General features: G+C 36.7%; 2 protein-coding genes across 2 annotated transcripts; one reads left to right on the forward strand and one right to left on the reverse strand.

The window, feature by feature from the left end:
* Positions 1–8040: 8040 nt before the first annotated feature.
* Positions 8041–10791, reverse strand: LOC110900218 (uncharacterized protein At2g34160). Its single transcript, XM_022147124.2, has 8 exons — positions 10597–10791; positions 9588–9636; positions 9420–9482; positions 9274–9338; positions 8746–8832; positions 8619–8675; positions 8480–8533; positions 8041–8397 (listed from the first exon to the last, which is right to left on the reverse strand). Exons 1-8 carry the CDS (start codon positions 10720–10722, stop codon positions 8350–8352), a joined length of 549 nt encoding a protein of 182 aa, XP_022002816.1. The 5' UTR covers positions 10723–10791; the 3' UTR covers positions 8041–8349.
* Positions 10792–16220: 5429 nt separating this feature from the next.
* On the forward strand, positions 16221–21977 carry LOC110900217 (protein WVD2-like 3). The gene is made up of 7 exons (XM_022147123.2): positions 16221–16372; positions 18457–18982; positions 19078–19166; positions 19271–19364; positions 20147–20218; positions 20532–20642; positions 21510–21977. Exons 2-7 carry the CDS (start codon positions 18461–18463, stop codon positions 21750–21752), a joined length of 1131 nt encoding a protein of 376 aa, XP_022002815.1. The 5' UTR covers positions 16221–16372; positions 18457–18460; the 3' UTR covers positions 21753–21977.
* The last annotated feature ends 284 nt before the right edge of the window (positions 21978–22261 follow it).

Raw genomic sequence — 22261 nt, forward strand, 5'->3', positions numbered from 1 at the left:
AGAACAGTTACCTAAAGTAAATAAATATGTTTTATAATTGTAAATTTAGTGAAAATACCTTAATAGCATTACGGAGATATTTCTCCACACCTTGCTTCTGGTACTTAGTTCCGGCTCCCCAACCTAAAAATCTTGGAATCGTCTGTACTTGAAATAATTCGGGTTCTGCTCGAAATTCTGGAAAAATCTCCATGATCCACATCTGCACATAAATGGGTATAATCTGTAATAATTAATTAATCAACATATAACTGTAATAATTAATAAGATGAAAGTGCTACCTTGAAGGGCCAGACGAAGCCTGTTAAAGAAAAACCAGTTGTATCTTTTTTTTGTCGAATGTACATATTATAAACATTCGTAACCGTGTTTTCCCAAAAATAGTTCCCTCATGGATACTGTCTAAATACCACCAGATCGTCTACAAGGTGTATCAATCTATCATCAAAAACATTAGTTCGTTGAAGTCCCAAAAAACCTAACCCTAACAACATCAAAAGACAAATCCTCGTTTGATCATCTGGATCTAATATCCCTAGAACAGCGAATTTTTCTTCAACCATTGCCATGTTAACACGCTTTTTGACTTTGAACACTCTCCGTTTGAAGGAATCTTCGTGATCCTTTGGTGTCCACTCTGTGGGCCCAAACTCTAACCCGGTAATTAGACAGAAATTTTTAGGGGTAAACATTAGGGTTCTTCCGGCAAGCTTATAAGGAATACCAAGATGCGGTGTAGGTGTATTTTCTTGAAGACTTGCAACTCCGACTAAAAGCTTGCTATCACATACTCTACTTTTTATATCTAAATAATTACCAAAACAAGTTTCTCTGATATATGATTCGGTTTGTTCGGACATGGCATCCTTCAATCGATCTATAACCGACCATTTCTGTCTAACTTTGATTTGGACTTTCTAGTAATTTTAGATAAAAAAAAAATGTCATAATATTATAAAATAAACTAAAAATGTCATAAAAGGGAAAACATATATACTTACCTTTACAGGTGGAGGCGATTGGTATACTAGATCTTGCATCATCTGATCTTGTTGCATGTTACCTGGTCAGGTCGGGCCCTGGTAAAACTGGTCCATGGTCCCCTACTGTAGAATGGTGGTCCCAACTGTTCTTGGACTGTGGTCCCCTCGTAAATCTTTGGTTCTTCAAAACGGGTGCACGTGTGTCGGGTTCAAAAAAAACAAGAGAATTTATGACTTGGAAAGTGGGAAGTCTTTGTTTTTTTTCGTATTAAGAAGATTGTTCGGACACGTGTCAACACTGGGTGAACCGAGTAAGTGAAACGGCATATTTGTAGAGGTGAAGCGGCATTTTTAATGGCGAAGCGGCTTGGGGGTAGCGGTGTACCGGCATAAATACAGCGGTAGCGGCATGGCGACAGGTTACGCGGCATAAATACAGCGAAGCGGCTTGGGGGTAGCGGTGTACCGGCATATTTGTAGGTGAACCGGCATATTGGCAGGTGTACCGGCTTTGGCATAGCGGTAGCGGCATAATGGGCATAGCGGTAGCGGCATATTGGCAGGTGTACCGGCTTGGGCAGGTGTAGCGGCATAATGGGCAGCGGTCATGTCACATCATCTTGGAAAGGGAAAGACATAGGTGTAGCGGCATAACCGTCAGGTATAGCGGCATATCCGACAGCTATAGCGGCATATCCGACAGCTATAGCGGCATACCTAGCGTAATTTATATTTTTTAATTTTTTTTTTATTTTACTAACATGGTAAGTTAATAAACAAAATAATTTACATTTATACTTATAAGTAATTAATTCTAAGACTTGGAGTATAAATACAACACACAAAAAAACCACTTTCTCTCATATAGTTGGAAAAAATGTCTAATAAAAACACTCAACCCGTTAACAAATCATCAAGTTGGATTCTTAGCAAATTGAGGAAGCCAAAAAACAATAGTGAAAGTTCGTCCTCTGAATCTTCAAATGCACAAAATGCTGAAGACAACCAGTTTGTACAGAACCGTGAAAGCTTACACCTCCATAGAACAGGTAGATGGGCAATTCTAGACGACGAAACGGAGAATTGGTCGAAAGATGTGGTCACATTTTACAATAACGGAGACGCTCCATTCTGCTACTCGGCTGTTTTCTCAAGATCAATTGAGTTAGACCAAAATTTTTGGGGCACTCTGTTGGGATATCGTAGTAACGGCTACCTAACGGCTTTAGTAAATTTCGTTTTAATCTTTGTACAATATGTTGTTTTTTTGATGTTAACATATCTAAAAATTAATAAATGATGCTTCTACAGCATATTGAAGGTTGGGTTGGAAGACTGATGGCTTGGAGGAGTAGAAAACTTCAAACGGAGAAAATGCTAAACTTGCGTTGGACTATTCTACCACCACAATTCTATGAGAATTTATTAGACTCTGTTACTAAAAACGTGGCTATGTATGGTAATGGTAAATTAAACCCATTTCCTTCTTTCATCGACGTTGATTACGTTTTTTTCCCACTGCCGCTGGAAAATAGAGAATGGGTGCTGCTTCGACTTGAGTTGGTAACTCAGGAATTAGTTATATACGCATGTGAAAACATATGTGTTGGTGAAAAGTACAGAAATGTTATTCACCCACGGTTGACTAAGTTCGCAGTTTATTTCGGAGCTTTGTTGGTGCATTTGCGGTATTGGAAAAAGACGGGCAAACCGGAAAAACGCATGATTTTCGAGGTTAATGAAGAATACATGGTGTCTAACAGGTCACTCTCAGGAAATGAGGGAGTCTATCTATGTATGCTTATGGAGCATTTAGTAGCAGACAAACCAATTATTCGATCCGGACAAACAATTCAAAATTTTTTAGCATACAGACGTTTCATGGCAGATAAACTGTATTTTTGGCGATGTTTACCACGCCCAAATCTTGTTTAATGATATTTATTTTAAATGTTTAATTATTTATATAGAATTATGATGACTTCGTTCTATTATATAAACCCCCCAACATCCACACACACCATTACACCTTCAAAATAAACACAACTCACTATGAACACAAACATGGGTGTAGGTAACCAAGATCCTATCGAACCAGTGGTTTCCGCAACACGTCGGCGATCCACTCGACGTCAACCGAACCCTCCTCCTTCGAACCAACTACTTCCCGCACCTGGGAGATTAACACGACGTCGTCTGAACCAAGAAACTACAAACCCACCACCTTCAATTAACTCAGAAAACCAAGAAACTACAAACCCACCACTAGAAAACGAAAACATTGTTTATGAATATTACCAGCAAGAACATCCAGACGATTTAACAGATCAAGAGTTGAACTTGGCATACGATTTAGCAATGAGCACACTTCAAATTGCATCGCCAAACACTAATCAACCTAACCAGATGCTTGAGCATGGAAGACCGGAAGGCTATGAAACGGACCCGGGAGAGGAGTATGTAGAATGGTGGGGGGAGGAGGACACTCGATGCCCAACACCGGAGAGCCCACGTCGTACATGTTGGTACTCCCCAAGATCTGACGGTCGAGACAGTGATCGTTCGGTCTCGCCGCCCCCATTCTTCTTCTTCTTGGGTGATTGGCCTTAGAAATAATCTATTTTTTATTTCTTAGATTTATAGTTTAATCGTACGTTTATATAAATGATTGTCCGTTTGTTTCCTATTCTATCTTAATAAATAAAGTCTTGTGCATTTTTTTAAGTAATTATTAGAAAAAAAATAAATTAAAAAAACATACATATTTGGATGGAGGTGGCTATATATACACATCTTTATGCTTCCTCTTTCCAACATACTGAGGAACTAATAATGTCCAAAAGGAGGTCTTGCTCAACCATTCCTCATCCAGTACAGAACACGCGTTGGATCGTTGAAGATGATCGATATGACAATTGGTCTCCAAATGTTCTTGAGTTTTACTACGATGGTGATACACCAACTTGCTATTCGACATACATGGGCGTTACACCGTTAGGAAAAGACTGGTGGGGCGGACTTCTTGGGTTTTGTGGCAATGTTTTATACAAGAAACGGTATTTAAAAATCTAAACATACGAACTATATATGTTTTTTTTTAATATTTTAAAATTAGTTTTGCCCTTTAATTTCCAGCACATAAATGCATGGTGTAACAAGCTAATGTATTTACGGGAAACTCAAAGCGAGACACGGCCATGCCAGTCTAATGATTATCGTTGGACAATTATGCCCCCTCATTTTTTCAACATGGTAGTTGAACAGAAGCATGATGCTTACAGCTATGCAGATGGGTCTAGACAAAAATTTCCTGCATTTTTGGAATGTGGATACGGTAAAAGTTGTTTATTATTTTATTAATTTCATCCAAAAATAATTTGATCCGGCCATTTAAATATCGACATTTTGTAGGTCTACATGCCAGTTTCACACAAGGATCAACACTGGTTAATCTTACAGATAAACATGTTGTCACTAAAAGTTAAAGTTTATTTCCCAAATAATTGTAATGTAATGCATTGTGGAGAGTCGTTTTGCATACATAAAAAAATACATCAAATTCTACTTGAATTTGAGTCTCCATTCTTATGGTTTTTGGGTCGCATATCGTACTGGCAACGTTCTGGAATAAACGAGACAGATACCTTGGAGTGTGCGGGGGATGATGTGTGGCCAGATAACGGGGATCATACAGGTCGAAATTCAGGTGTAATTATTTGTATGTTAATGGAAAAACTTGTTCAAAACTTTGCATTGACATGGGAAGAGGAAAATCTACAGGATGCTTGTGTCAGATACAGACGGTACATGGCGGATGAACTCTACGCTGGCCGATTCACACCTACAAAAAACTGATGTTTGTATCTATGCATGTTAAAATAATTCAAGTTAAAATATAAATATATTTTTCAAGTACAAGGATTTCAACAGAATGTTGTGCATAAAAAAAAATTCCAAAATACTACACTAAAACTAAAAATCTCCCAAATTATAAGACGGAAAATAATTATCAGACGGATTATTTCCTGGGTCTTCGTGAGCAACGGTTTCCTTGCCTTTACGCGAACGTTGTTGCGATGGGATTGGGGCTGAACAAACGTCACGATGGTGTCCATGTGACTTACACCTACCACAATATAGAGGCGTGGGTTCTTCCCCTCGAGACAAGATTCTGTTGTTTGCTCGCGGACGGCCCGACTGACGTTTTGTCATATGCGGGGGGCGAACATTTATACGATCTTCTGGTATCTCCCATTCAGATTTATGAGGAAGAGGATTAATCGCTTCCTCGTATGTTTTTTTATACACTTCATTGGAATAACATCGGAAAGCATAATGACTGCAGTCAGTTTCACCTAAGAATTTGGATACAGCAATCACGTGCCCACAGGGTAGTCCAGAAACTTGCCAAACACGGCAACTACATGTTCGATCGTAAAAATTTACAAAACCACGTTTTTTCCTGTCGTCAACATCAAAAGTGTTCAACCCTACACCAGCGGCAGTCCAAGTTGTAGACCCATCAATTTTCTTTGCAATTTTTTTTGAGCCCACTGGGTAAGCTCATGTCTTTCCTTAATTCCCTCCAGCCGACGATCATAGAACCATTTTTGAACAGATTGACGGAAAAATTCAATAAGTTGGGTTACTGGCAATTTACGATAGTCTTTAGACAAAGCGTTAATTGACTCTGCACTGTTAGATGTCATATAATGATATCGATTGCCGGGACAATGCGCTCTTGCCCACCGTCCAAACCCGATACTTATTAAAGTGTTCCGTATTCTAGGAACTGCAAGACATAGAGTGTGGAAAGACTCATTAAAATCAGACAACCGGTAAGATTTACAGGTCTTCCACCAGAGGCTCTCGTATTCCTTTTTTTTTATTCGACGGTAAACTTAAGTTCACCATTAAATGTCGACAGCAGAGACCATGATAAGCGTGTGGAAACACGTTGCTTACAGCTAAATGTATTGAATTGGCCCTATCCGATATGATCGCCATATCTGGAATTTCACCAACACAACCTTTAAGCTTTGAGAGGAACCATGTCCAAGAAGCACCATCCTCTGATTTGCCTATTCCATAGGCAATTGGTAAAATCTGGTTATTTCCGTCCATGCCAACTGCTAAAAACAATGTTCCTTTAAATTCACCCTTCAAATGGGCAGCGTCTATAATAATAACAGGTCTTAAATTACGCATAAAACTACGAACCTGAAAAAAAAATCAGTGAATGACCATCATATTTTAAGATAAAAAAATATTATTAAGGTCCATGCCGACTTACCGCTGCACCAATAGCCACAAATACCATTTCAAATCGACTCTCGTCGTCAACCCAAATGTGAGTCACGGTTCCCGGATTCGCCCGCTCCAAATTGTAACAATAGATTGGGAGTTCGGCAAAAGAATCTCTGCTTGTACCTTGCAAGAGTTCTAAAGCATGACATTTTCCACGCCATGCTTGCATGTAACTAATATCAATTCCTAAATTTTGTTTAAAATCGGACTTTATCTCGTTTCCGCGATAAATTCGACCACCGTCTTTTAATTGAGGCACTAAATAATGACCCACAACTTGGGGGTTTGCCTGACGAAAATGTGGGTGTGTGAGCGTCTTTGAACAAGTGTGTTTATCGTTAAAATATTTAACGTAAAATGCGCTATCACCAGCAAAGCTGTATGCCCTAAAACGCCACTCACAACCATCAACACAACATGACACTTCGTACCGTGATTTAGACGATCTATCAACTTTAAACTCAAATCGTTCTATCAAACATTTTTTACCCAATTCAAGTTTCATTTCCTCTTTGCTATTAAAAATGTGGCCTGGCTCAAACACAATAGAAGATATGCCTTGGGTATTACTCGGTAAATATAATTGGGTACAGTTTTCATTAATTTTTTTATCACTATCATCAAAAGATAAATTCAAATCAGGAACTTTGAAATTGTTTAAAAATGCGCAATCAGAAGACTCAACACCGGGTTCTTGAATGACATATAACTGAAATAATTCAAATGGTTTACTATTAGCCAAATTAAAGAAAAAAACAACATCATTATCATTCATTATATCTATCGGATCTGTAAACGAAGACATCCGGTAGGATATCCGAGTAATATTTTGAATATCACACATCTTTCGAATATAACTTAAAAAAGTGATGTAGGAAAAAGTAGTTTCAACTTCTAAACCACGTCTAGTAATACAATCGTGACCGGCAACATACTCGATGTTCCCGTTAACAACCTCCCACTTACCCCCGATGTATATCACACACTTAACACCCATGAGTTATACTAAACGTGACCAAACAATGTATTACTACAAAGATAAAGAGAAGACAAAACACAGATGTGTGTAAAAGACAAAAAACAGATGTATATATATATACATACGAAATTATAAATAAAAAAACATGTGTAGCGGCTTGGATGTTGGATGAAACGGCTTGACCAGGGTGAAACGGCTTGGCCATAGGTTTAGACGGCTTGGCGGGAAGCTGAAGCGGCTCGTATCCGGGGTGTAGCGGCTTGGATGTTGGATGAAACGGCTTGAGCACAGGTTATAGCGGCTTGGGGGGTAAAGCGGCTTAAATTCAGATTATAGCGGCTTGGAATGGGGTAAAGCGGCTCGGCTTGACCATGAAGCGGCTCGGCTTGGCAGTCCTCAAAGCGGCATAAATCAGGCATTCTGCGAAGCGGCTTGGCTTGGGGGGGAAGCGGCTCGGCTGCCAGGCGAGGCGGCATAAAGCCGGTTCAGGCAGCAGGGACACGTGTCGGCTAGCTGATGGTTGAATTGAAGGTGCATAATTATGGGAGTTCACTTTGATGGGAGGGTGCATTATGCCCGGTCAAATGGCCATTTTCGAAATTGGCTTGGTCAAACGGCCAAATTGGTAATTTTCCCTTTCTTTATTTATCAAACTTAGTACATGTGTAAAAGCATGGAAGATCCTATCTTTTTTTATTCAATAAAACGAGTGGTTACGTATTTGGATGTTAGAGCAAAATGCTCTCTATATTCATTTTTCACATAGATTTCGACAACAAGCCAAGGCCTTTTCAATTCAGATCAACGTTTAATCCTTCGCGGTTTCTCAGATTCAGTCTCCACACATCTAATCTTTGTGCAAGTTAAAAAGTCAAATAAACCACTCTAAGAACATGTAAACTTGTGATTTTAGTACATGTGTGCATGATCGATAGACTGAAATATGTACACTGTACAGACTACAGTTATGTCGAAATCAACTGGAAGTAAAATTTCATGTTATGTAAATGTACCATACAACAACCATTACTAAAACCTTGCCACCTTGCCTCTATTCACATCTTTCGATCAACATTCCCTTCAGCTGCTGCTACCTACTGCCGCAGATATCTCAATCACAGTTTTCGTCTGCAAGTATAAACACGGGAATCAAGCTAAATACAACAATTTTCGCCTCAGATTGAAACCAAAATCCCAAACAAAAACCAACCTTAGTCTCATCTACTGCCTTCTTGACACCAGCCTTACCATCAACAATTTCATCCTGTGATCATAACGAGTCAAACACAACTCACAACATCATGACTTGATCTAAATCGACATCTGTGATCAAAAGATTCAAAACCAACCTGTGATTTACAAGCCGTGACATCAAGCGATGTTCCATCGGTCTTCTTGACTCCAGTCTATAATAAATTAACATCCGACGATTTAGTGACACAATGGAAAGAAAGAAAGAAAGAAAGAAAGACTAACCTTAGGCTGAGCACTCTTTTTCTTCAATATGATCGCATCAGCTTTCGCTTTATCATATTGCTCATTCAGTGCCATCACAATTTCAATCTGAAACCAAGAACGATGAATGTAAGATGCTAACATAATATAGCATGATGGTTAGACCATGTGTAGTGGTATATATGAATAATGCCCCCACCCATGGGCATTGTGCGACACGTGTCATCCTAGTCAGCAAAGGGGCATTATGGGCGTTTTTCACAAATGGGCGTAGTGGGATAATGCCCAGTAATGCCCCATCAATTGATTACCCAATTATTTAAAAAAACAAAAAATATTACTTGGAATATTCTTATTGGACAAACATAAATGGAGAAAGGATGCAAGGGCGTTTTTTAAATAATACGCAGGACTTTTTTTTGAAAAATAACGCTTAAACACGCCTAGGGGGTGGGGGCTGGGCGTGTTTGGGCGTGATTGGTGAGGAAAAACGCCAAAATTGATACCACTACGCATGGTCTTAAACAAAATTGAGTAAAACGAGCGAACCTTGGCCTTCTGAATGTATCTGCTTGTGAATTTATCCTTGGTTTGAACAGTTGATATGGCTATCACTGTGTCAGTACCCAAACAAGTAACAATTCAGATTGAATGTTCGATATAATTTTGTATAAGAAAAGAAGTTATATTCTTACATTTCTGAGTTGCCAGTCCATCTTCCTTCAGAATCTCGGAGATTAGAACAACAGTTGGTATAGCTGCATATATTACAATAAGAGAAGTCTGTTAAATCATGTTTTTCGTGTGCATTATGTTTGTGTCGATTACTAGCAAAAAATGCAAAATGTATTGTTGAATTTTACCCATCCCCAAGGCTGTGAGCTTGACGTTGTTGTAACGCTTGATGTATTTCTGTCATCATTAACAGATCAAGTCAATACAAGAAATAACATCATCAAACAAATTTCAATAATCAATCTACCCAAAAGAACTTCAGGAATGATCCCATTCAAGAACATAAGCGAAAACACACATCTATCAATTTCTCTACCAGGGTATGACATTAAGCACTTGCGAAAACACATGATAATTAAACGCGTATCATTGCGACTTACAAAGCGTAATGACGACTAAAATCACACATTATCAAGTAATTTATCAACTATACTGAAATTAAAACCTCGGTCACATAGATTGACAGACTGAAATTCAATTGATAAGTACGAAACTTCACATGAACGCAAAAACTTTCAGAGTTGATTACCACTGATCAAAAACAACAAATCGCATCATATACTTAATCAGAAACAAAATTACATCATATAATTTATCATAAACAACAAAATTACGTACACCATATAAATTATCCGAAACAAAATTATAACATAAAATTCATCAGAAACAAAGTTACACCAAATATTTTATCAGAAACAACAAATTTACAACATATAAATGATCAAAAACAAAGATATAGCATATAAATATCAAAAACAACAAAATTACACTATATAATTGATCAGAAACAACAACTTACAGCATATACTTGATTAGAGACAAAATTACACCATATAATTGATCAAGAACAACAAAATTACGACATATAAATGACCAGAAAGGCAGAAACAACAAAGTTACACCATATTATGATGAGAAACAAAATCACATCATATAACTGATCATAAACCACAAAATTACACCATACGAATGATCAGAAACAAAATCACATCATATAACTGATCATAAACAACAAATTACAGCATATAACTGATCAGAAACAAGCAATCAACATCCAGAAACACTCCGATTCAATGTTAAACCATACTACATACAAAATCTTAACCAAAACGCGATTAAAAACGTAGAAACCCTAACCTTAGCGAGATTAAGGTAGAAGATGAAAGGCTTCTTCGTGTTAGAAACTCGAATTCGATGCATCCTTGACATTTCCTCTGCTACTTCTGCAATTTTCTGCTCATCAGTGGCGGTTTCTTCAGACATTTTTCGTTTTTGTGTAGATTTCTTGCACTGTACGTTATCGATGTGAAGTGAGAGTAACACTGAAATTGGATGAAGATGAAAGATATTGTATATATAGGTTGGTTCGTCCAATTAGAATGTGCCACGTGGATGGGTTTGATTGGTTGGTTCATATGGTGGTTTAAGATGCAGTTATTTTTAAGCGGGTGTTCTGTTAGGCAGTTAGAGAATCTTTTTTCTTTTTCATTTTCTATCAGAATTAGATTTTTATTATTTACTACTAAATATTAATTTGTCATACTTGAATTACATGTGAGGTTAGGGAAGAGTGTGGCATCGGTTACCGTACCTAAAATATCGGTATCGAAATTCGTCAAAACTAGGTATCGGTATCGTACCGAACCAGTACTGATATCAAAAATGCCAGGTGTTGTGTTTTTACCGGAAAAATATAATGCGCTAAGTTAAGATTATTTATTTATACATTCGTTAGAAGTGGCAAACGAAACACCGATAGGCGATGGTAGTAGTAAGGGGAGTAGGGGTGGAGAATAATTTCTCCGTGATGAACATGTACAACGCGTGGAAAAGAACCACAAACCACCGCCGCCTATAAAATTCACGCGTGAATCTTTATTCCTGTTAAAAAAATAACGCGTGATGGAAGGAATGAAAGGATGGATGTGAGGGGGTGTGAGAGTTTATTGTTGGGTGTTGTGAGTGATGGAATAATGGTTGATGAAATGGCGAAACTTTATTAGATATTATGAGTGATGGAATTTTTGCAAGTGATGACCACTCACTCCCCATAAGGATGGTCGTCTTTTGGTATAGGAGAACAAAAACAAATGGAGGGTTAAACCAAACTTTTAATCGTCCTTAAACGATTAGTTTTGAATGAAGAGATAATACTATTTTAATGCTATTTTATATAAGTTGATAGACATAACTGACATTAATAAGTGCTTATTTGTTTTCTTAAAATACAATAAGTTATACCCACTTGTGTCAATTCAAGTCATTATAGAAATAAAAAAGTCTTTAATTATGTTTGTTTCATTTAAATGATAATTACTAGTTTTAAATACCAGTTACATGTTTCATATGGTTGTTGGGGAAGGTGACATTTGAACAAGCTTATTCATTAACACAATTGATGGTCAACAAAGCACAAATCACATGTAGACTAGTGATGTTTTTACATGTTTATAGTGTACTAAAAGGCTATTTGTCAACTTCTGAATGGTTAAGTGTTGAACCAGTAAGAGATCTGAACCAGTAAGTGTTGAGCCAGTAAGAGAGAGGTCTGAACCATTAAGAGGCAGTATAATACTTAACCATTCAAAGACAAATGTCTTACCAATTCAGATCAGAGGTCTTAACCATCCAGACTCATTATAATGCTTAACCATTCAGAGACAAATGTCTGAACCATTCAGATATTTGCTCACGAAACAAACAGTCTGAACCATTAAGGGGCTGTTTGGCAACATCTGAATGGTTAAGTGTTGAACCAGTAAGAGGTCTGAACCATTAAGAGCTTGTATAATGCTTAACCTTTCAGAGGCAAATGTCTGACCAATTCAGATTAGAGGTCTTAACCATTCAAACTCTGTATAAATCTTAACCATTCAGAGGCAAATGTCTGAACCATTCAGACATATGCTCGTGAAACAAACAGTCTGAACCATTAAGCGCTGAACCAGTAAGAGGTCTGAACCATTAAGAGCCTCATTAAGAGGTAAACAAACAGCCCCTAAGTGTTAAACCAGTAAGAGATCTGAACCATTAAGAGCTAAACAAACAGCCCCTAAATGAGAAATAAACACTAACAAATATGGAACAAAATAAATCAATAGTATTATTAACAATTGGGGATCATATTTTTATTGATTACAACATAACAATGTGAAGATAGTGTAAAGTGTGAATAGGGAAAAAAAATTCTTGCTATCTCATTTTATCATAATGTGGTGTACATTATCAACTTTTACCTTGTGACATGTGTTATAGTTTCTCTAGATGGTAGAGCTCTTACTCATTTTTTTCTCTAAAGTGTAAGACCTGGTGTAGTGAAACCATGTCTAGGGGTGGTCAAAGCCACGTTGACACAAACCCCTTGCCACATGGCCCACATCCTTTTCATGCATTCCTCCTCCGCCCCTTCACATGTGTCTAGGCTCACACCCTCACCTATGCAGTGTTTCACTCCCCATCCACACCCATTTCCTACAAAAAACGGTGCCACCAAATAGCTTACTTGAATTCTTCACGACCCTTGGGTGTGAAACCACATCACTCGGTCTAATGGTTTAACTATCCACAGTTAACTAAAATAATGTTTAAATTAAATGAATTAATAATAATAGAAGGTGTGATGTGTTTCAAAGACAATGGCCCAAAAAATAAATATGACCCACACTATTGCCCCCCGCCCGTTGTTCTGCTAACACCTTTCCCTCACACCCCACGGGAGCAGTGTTTCACGTCCAATTTGGGTGAGGCGACAAAAGGTGTAAGCCCATGACACATAAACAACCCTTATTCGTGTTTTACAATAGCTAGACATTTTACTCCCTACAATTTCAACCCCTTTACGCTTAACGCCATTCATGTTCAAGGACTACTATATAAACAAACTTTAACGATCTCCACCTTCAATCCCCTCCTAATTAACCAACATCAATATGCAAGAGCTTTAAAGAATTCTAATACTTAGACCTTGATGATGCCTAAATTGAGAATCTATATATGTTATATCTCGTTGTGAACTTCTCCAATGTTACAACCTCTGATTTACTCACCTCTCGGATGAAGTAAGCTTTGTATTAACATAAGGCTCTTTCAATTTCACATAATACCATTGTCTCCAAGATAAAAACTTCTTTTCATAATTAATTTTATGTTGAGAACTGCAAAAACGCATAAAACACTTGTATGCCATGCATTGATGATTTAATGAGGAAATGGGTAAGACGGTTTTGTATCACACTTAAAAGAAATATATAAGTGTATTGTGAGATTCTTGCAATTTTCAACATATTTATTATTTATTGATTGTAAAATGAGTGTAAGCATATCATTCAGCCACATGACTTCTTTTTAACAACATATATCATGACAATATACTCTTACTCTTGATCACGTTTGCATGATCACTTTCTTTCTTCACAATATCATTGGAATTTTTAAGGTCCAAAAATATATTAGTATCCTTTTCAACTCTCATTGGTTATGATTTTTTGTAATTATCTTTACCATAACTAGAATATATTATTTTATTAAGTTCCTTTTTATAATTATCCTTTTTGTATTTGTACATGATGGGGTTTTCATTATTATATATAATATAGGGTCTTTTATCTTCTAATTTTCCTCTCGTCTTGGGGTGCTTCTACATAACAATATGAAAAACAGTTTAGTCTCGTCAGGGTCGTTCCTACATTTTTGGAGACCCTAAGCAAACTATGAAGTGAGGGCCCTAATTTCGTCGATAAACTAGAAATTGCCCTTACTTTTTTCGTCTAGTGATAGCTGATAGCCTAGAAATTAAAATTAGGTTGCGATGGGAAGTGGGAACGATGATTGCGGCTGTATTAGGGGCTTTAGGCCGCTAAATATTGATGATTAGGTCGATGGTTGTTGTGTTGTAATAGTTGGAAATCAAGGCGAAATTGATTTTGAAACTTAGCCTTTTTTGCTAAACAATATTTGTTTTGGGCTCCTTCAATGAGAAACCATTTTAGTTTTGAAATAAATATATTTATTTGAGCCTAATACATATTCTTTTTGGATGTAAGGGGCGCTTCACTCGAGTGGAGTAGTCCCTTCTCCACCACAATCAATCTTACTCTGCCATGTCAAATCCCCTCTTCACTCCCCATTTTACACTCAAACGTAAAAGGTGCTCCCCTCTCCTCTCCACTCCCCATGAAACTCGTCCAACGGTCAAAATCTGCTTCTTCCATGCGCGGTGACAATACCCCGCTCCTTTGAGTTTACAACATTGAAAGTGGGGTTGGCGGCGGTGTTACCGCACGGTGAGCTGTCACCGCCTGCCTTACTCGCACTCCATCCCGTACACCCTTACATTGTTTAAAAAAATAATTGTATTGATATAAAAAAAATCAAAGAAAATGATTACAAGCTTAATAATATGAGAAGGTTGTAAAGGGTATTATCAACAATGGTTAAGAGGATTAATCAAAGTAGAGGGGCCACTTATTTAGTGGCTTAAACTCAAATGTTAGAAACTGATGGAATATACACATCATATTGATAATCAACCCCACCTCGAATTTGCTGTTTTTGGTGCCATTTTGGCTGTAATCACATTATCTTTTCTTAGGGTTGTTAGGTGGGGGGAGGGTTCATTAACGTATAAATGTATCAATGTACATTTTATATGTGTAAAATAGGTAAAAGATTTCACATGTCCATTTTATATTCATTTGTTAATCCATAAGTTTTATTAAAAATAATATTAAATCCTCTTTTTTTTACATGTAAAAGATAAGTAAAAGATTTCACATGTCCATATCAATCTTTAGCACACACAATATTTGTCAACTATGTGATCTTTTTTTTTTTTCCATTTCAGGATTTTTTTTTCTAAAGAATTTGACCCTAATAAAAGTATAAAATAACTTAAATTTATACATTACAAGACATTTATAATAAAAGTATAAAATAACTTAAATTTATACATTACAATGAACGTTTAGATTTGTTTTGTTTTGTTTTATATAAAAGTTAAATATTGTCTTAACATGATAATATATTTATTTGTTTATTTAATTTTTAAACGGTGAATTTCATGATACTATTATACACATGCATAAATTACACATCTTTATAATTTTTACCACACCATCTGAAACTAAACTACTATAGAATGTGTGAAATACAATAGTACTTATCGTGCGATGCGTACGCGAGCAAGAGACTGAGACGCGCGTCATTCTTATTTTTCATAATGTGTGTGATTATGTATATAACATGTGTAATTAGGTTTTGGAACAACCCATACGTAATTTTGAGTTTAACATACGTAATTTTCATGTTTGGCAGCATGAGAGTTTTGATTTTTTTATAACCAGTGGCGAAGCTTGAAAATTTCCACCGGGGGGTCGGAAGTCACCGATCCTAAAAATTCTATATAAGTAATTTTTTTTATAAAACCGGGGGGTCGAAAACGTATATACCTAAAAAATTCTACATGAAACGTACATACATAACACTACTGAGTGAAAAGTTCGGGGGGTCGGGCGCCCCTCCCGACCCCTTGAAAGCTACGCCCTTGTTTATAACATCCATAATTATTCAAATAGTGTGCGTGATTAGGGTTTAAGCCAACCCATGCGTAATTATGCAATAATGTGTGTAATTTTACCGAGTTAATTTCTATTGTGTCACCACGTTCAATTAAAGACTCAGATGTGTGGTTAAGATACTCGCGCATGCATCACACAATAAATGTACGTTAAAACAATATTGTTACAATACTTTTCTACAAAAGACGTTTGCAATTGCAACAGCGCCCAAAAGATTCAAAAACACACAAACGGCCGTAACTTAACGCCGTTAACACACCTACTATTTATACACCCACCGCGTTAACCGCACAGAAATTACTTTCAAGCTCTCAAACTGTTCAAATCCTCTTCAATCCGTAAGTATTTTCTCACATTATCTTTCAATTTTTTTAAATTTACGCAACTTTATGTGTTCATATGCTATTTTCTCGTGTTTGTGGAGCAATTGATTTGTAATTAGATCTACATTGTTCGTCAATTTTGAAATTCGGTTGTTATTTAGGGTTTATGTGATGAATTAGTACGGATTATGTGAGATTAATGTGTTAGGTTTACTGTGCATCATGAATTTCAGTTGTTGATGTCTGTTATTGGTTGATTTTTTGAACATTTTGATAAATTAGGGTTTGGGGTAATTATGAAGGTGATTGTTGTAGTTGTGTGGTGTAAATGTGTAATTTAAATTTGTGAAACATTTTTTTGAGAATTAAGATGTGTTTATTTTTAGCAAATTAGGATAAAAGTTTTTTTTTTTTTTTAAAGATATATAAATAGGCAAAAGATCAAATACAAATAATCTTAACATACTAAACATACAAATTGAAGGAAAACCCAAAAAGACAAGGTGGCATTTTTGTAATTACCACCAACTATCAAAGTTACAACCAAAAATACCTAAAAAAACACAAATTTTTTTTTTAACATTTTTTATTAAAAAATCGCTACATTTCGTTAGCAAAAAAAAAAAAAAAATTTTTTTTTTTTTGCTGCTACTAAAAGTAGCGATTTTTTAATAAAAAATGGTAAAAAAATAAAATAAAATAATTTGTGTGTGTTTTTTTTTTTATTTTTTTAGGTTTTTTGGGGGGTTTAGTTTTTAGCATTTTAGCTTGGGTGGGGGGGGGGGGTTAGGTTTTTTTTTTAGGTTTTTGGGGGGTGTGGGGGGGGGGGGGTTAGGTTTTTTTAGGTTTTTTTGGGGGGGGGGGGGGTGGGGGGTTTAGGTTTTTTTTGGGGGTGGGGGGAGTGGTTAGGTTTTTTTAGGTATATTTGTAGAGTAACTTTGACAGTTATTGATAATTACAAAAATGCCACCTTGTCTTTTTGAGTTTTCCTTCAATTTGTATGTTTAGTATGTTAAGATTATTTGTACAAGAACTTTACCCTATATAAATAAAGTCCAGAAAACTTGTTAAGTTACATCAAAACAGAAGGTGGACGGGCAACAAGCTGCGCCGCCAATCCTTTCTGAATTGCAAACCACAACCTCCCGAACACAAACCCCTGCCCCCCTGGGGTCGAACAATTGCTGTGGATAACCCGTTGAACCCTCGTCAAGAAGTTGATGGCTTCTGGCGCTAGGGAGCCAAAAGTATCAAAGGCAAAAGGGATAAAGACATGTTGGTTCTCTGCGCAAGCTTTAGCGTGCTTATCCACTTTCTTTGATTCTGCCTTTCTTGCTGCTAGTCCAGCTACAAACCCGTTTTCCCTTAAACCAACCAAAGGGGAAACCCCCGTGAGGTCTACACAAGCATGTTTCCCCCCAGCCCAGCCAAAGACGAGCAGATCCGCTGGTCGCAGATATTGTTGAAAGTTTTTAAGATTTGTACTGAATAAGCAAGTAAAAAGTGAGAATTCTTGAAGATTTAGATATTGTTGACTTTAGAGCCTTAACGGAGGATTTTGCGCCTAAGGATGGACCGATCGACTAAAGACGTCAGTCTCGACTCAGAACGTCTTGTTTGCTGACTTAACTTCTTAGGTCTTACAGTTTGAAAGTTATGTGAAGATGGACAAATTTGTCACGTGTTTGTCACGTCACTTGGTTAAAAAACCGCGCTTTAGGCGCAAAGTGCAACAAGGGTCAAACCCCTGTGCTTTTGGTAGCATAAGGCGCGTTTTGCGCACCTGAAGCGCGATTTCTTCGCAAAAAAATTGACCCTGAGGCACGCACGGACCTCGTGTATTTTCCATATTTTTGTGCAGCAGGTTCTTGTACAGCATGATTTTTAGGCTGTACATGTATGTATTTTCCATATTAGAACATATATAAAGCTTATTTGTCTATAAATACTGGGTACAACATGCTTTTCAGGTTGTACATGCGTGTATTTCCATATTAGAACATATACAAAGCTTATTTGTCTATAAATATTGGGTAAATGATGCTAGAAACCTATAGGAAATATATAAAAATTTATTAAATTCATTGTTGTATATGCAGTCCAATGGGAATGGAAGTCGCTAACGTATGTACGGACAAGGAAGTAGACTCTGTCACTATGGATTCTAACGATCTTTCCGGCAAATCAAGTAACGATCTTTCTGGCGGTTCAAGGAACGATCTATCTGGCGATTCACACACTGATCTTTTGGTCGATTCTAATGTTTCCGTCGACGAGGACTCAAAGCCTGATACTCCGACAACGGATGGAGTTAAAGAGTTCGAAGAGAAGATATGTATTATCGAAGATATAAAGCATATAGATAATCTTTCCGGTGATTCAACTAATGCTGCAACGGACTCTGACATTGGCTTGGTGAAGGAGAAGACGGCATCTGGCACGCAGCAAATAGAAGGCGAAAGTAAGAAGTCAAACACACCGGTCAAACCTTCAACCAAATCTGCTAAAACAAAATCCACTGTTCCACAGCCGTTTGCTCTTGCTACTGAAAAGCGCGCCCGCCCTGTTGGCAATCTTGTTGCTAAAAAGTCTCATTCAAGCAAAGTTACAAAGAAAACCAATGAAGTAATCGACGAACCGCTCAAGTTGAACACATAGTCTTTCTTTACGAGTTTTCATCAAAATAATATATTTTTTTTCTTTTTGTTTTTCGGGTTCAGGGTGTCCCACCTTTGGTAGGGAGGAAGCCTTTGCAACCAAATAACAAGAAGCATGCGGATGACGACGATTCTTGTTCTGTTGCTTCCTCGTATCCATATTATTGTTTTCGTTTTTTTCCTTTTGTGCTGGCTTTATTATTTTTTTTTTTCTATTTTTTTTTTTAAATTTGTTCTAGTTCTTAACTATAGTAAGTACTGCTGCAATACCGAGGACCGTAAGGTCTAAGCCCACTTCTGCAGCAGTTCCAGTGTTCAGGTGCAGCACACGTGCAGAGAGACGAAAAGAGGTACAAATTTTGTTAAACTCTTTTTACTTACCTGTTTGATCAATTAAAATGGGTGTGTGTTATATTGCATAAAATCTCCAAACTCATTTTATTTAAGAAAATTAGATTATTATTGAAGTATAATTTTCGTAATCATATGTGACACTATTTAGAGTAAAATGCCATTTTCGTCCCTGAGGTTTGGCTAGTTTTGCGACTTTCGTTCAAAGGTTTGTTTTTTCGCATCTAGATCCAAAAGGTTTAAAATCTTGCCATTTTCATCCAGCTCGTTAACCCCATATATTTTTCTCTGTTAATTCAGGGGTATTTCCGTCTTATTTCTCAACTTAAAGGGCAATTAGGTCTTTTTCAGGGGTATTCGGTCTTTTTACATAAAGTGAAAAAGACCGAATTGCCCTTTAATTTAACTAAAAAGACAAAAATACCCGACTTAACTTAACGGATAAAAATAGATGGAGTTAACGAGCCGAACGAAAATGGCAAGATCTCAAACATTTTGGATCCGATGCGGAAAAAAACATTTGGACGAAAGTTGCAAAACTTGCCAAACCTCAGGGATGAAAATAGCATTTTACTCCACTAATTATAAAGTTTTAAATATTTTGGACATGAGTATTTCGGGTCAACTTGACTTGACCCGTTTCATCTTGTAACAAAAGTCACATGTTTTGACTTGTTAACCCGCTGGCCCATTTGGCAACCTCTACATGTTAACCTCTTTAAACATACCATCCAACTGATAACCCTCCTTATGTTCTACGTTCTGAATTTGTATACGTCAGTTTTATTCCAAATTAGAGGAGAAACAGCAAGCACTGGAGGCAGAGAAAATTCAATGTGAGGCAAGGTCCAAGGTACATATAATTGATTTATTTTTGAGTTAATTACTGTTTTCGTCCCTGTGGTTTGTCAAAAATCACTATTTCAGTCCATTAGTTTAAAAATTGCGATTTCAGTCCCTGTGGTTTCACTTTCGTAACCATTTCAGTCCCTGTGGTTTCACTTTCGTAACTATTTCAATCCATTTATTCTATTAGTACAGGGACTGAAATGGTTACGTGGTGGACTGAAATGGTTACGAAAGTGAAACCACAGGGACTGAAATCGCAATTTTTCAACTAATGGAGTGAAATTTATATTTTGTTTTTTATATTGTGTATGTAAAAGGAGGAAAAAGAAGCAGCACTGAAGCAACTCAGAAAGAGTTTGACATTTAAGGCAAACCCAATGCCAAGCTTCTACCATGAGGGCCCGCCACCGAAGGTTGAGCTAAAGAAGGTAATTTATAAAAATATACAGCTTCACAAGCTTTGTTAATGTTATAATATAAAGTATTTAGATTCTTGTGTTTTATAAAAATATACAGCTTCACAAGCTTTGTCTATTGTTGTGATTACAAAGAGTTGGTTTTATTTATATAGGCGTATATATGGTTAAGAGTCAAACACTTACTTTTAAACTAGTTGTTTAGCCAAACATTGTCAGATTGTGTAAGACAATTAGGGCTACAAACGAACCGAACGTTCAGCGAACAGTTCGTGAACTGTTCGGCAGGAAGTTCGTTTGAATAAATGAACGGACACGAACAAGAAATTTCGTTTGTTTTTGTTAAACGAACGAACTTGAATAGAGGCCGCGTTTGTTCATTTATGTTCGTGAATGCTCGGTAACGTGTTCGTGTGTGTTCGATAGTTCATTAGTGTTTCTAGTTTTTATATTGCATTTAATTACTTCAAAATTCCGAGAAATAAAATATTCAATAGGTATCAGTTTATTATATATTTTGTTTATGAATGCTTGTTTGTGTTCGTTTGTTTCCTGTTCGTGAACATTAGTTTGTGTTCATGAACGTTCGTTTGTGTTCATGAACGTTCGTTTGTGTTCTTTGCCTAAAATTAACAAACGAACACGAACACGAACACATTCATTTTCTTAACAAACGAACATGAACACAATTCGTGAACACATATATTCCTTAACACACGAACAAGGTCTTGTTCGTGTTCGTTCAGTTTGTTTCAGCCCTAAAGACAATGTATAGTTTTTTATATTTTATTTAATTACTTTACACATGCTCACATCTTACTGCATTTGAATTCTAGCGACTGTTCGAATAAATAATAATGTTTTCTCACTTTCTTACAGCCACCACCAACTCGTGCAAAATCGCCAAAATTAGGCAGAAGGAAAAGCTGCAGCGTCACAACCGGTTTAGACAAGTCAAACGTAACAAATGCTACGGTTCGCCGTAGTCTTGCTATCTACCAAGACACAACAAACAAAAGTGATAACTTAATGTCTCAAACTCATGATGAAACCGAGCCAAACGAACCTGCTTTGACCAGTATTACCGAAGACTTTAACGAGAAGGTTACTATGCAATCTTGAGTCCCTACTTCTTGGTGAGTTTTCTAATTTATACAATCTTGATTGTATTTTTGTTAACTTTATCATCGAACCCTGATCTTGATCAGGGATCCGCGGTGTTTCTCTTAACATGTTTGTTTCGTTTGGCGGTTTGGTATTTATTATGTATGAAGTGTAACTTATACTGCAAGGTGTTCTCTTTCTTTATGAATGTTGCCCTGTTGTAAATTATGTTTTTCTTTTTTATATATAGGCTTCTATAATCTACACATCATATGTGATATGCCTCCTTGCCTCAATGTTAGTTTCCACTACATAAGAACATCCATTTATAGTAAAATCTCGATAAATCAAAACAAAAAAATGTATATTCTTTTTGGCTTTTACAAGGTTAGACCATCCGTAGTGGGGCGTGATTTTAAAAAAAAAATTGCAAAATAACGCCCCAAAACGCCCGGAGCCCATTACATGGGGCGTTTTAGAGCGTTTTTTTTTTTGAAAAAAATTTGATTAAGCGTTATGTTTAAAAC

This window comes from Helianthus annuus, chromosome 13 (genome assembly GCF_002127325.2).
Source record: "Helianthus annuus cultivar XRQ/B chromosome 13, HanXRQr2.0-SUNRISE, whole genome shotgun sequence".
Classification (NCBI taxonomy): domain Eukaryota; kingdom Viridiplantae; phylum Streptophyta; class Magnoliopsida; order Asterales; family Asteraceae; genus Helianthus; species Helianthus annuus.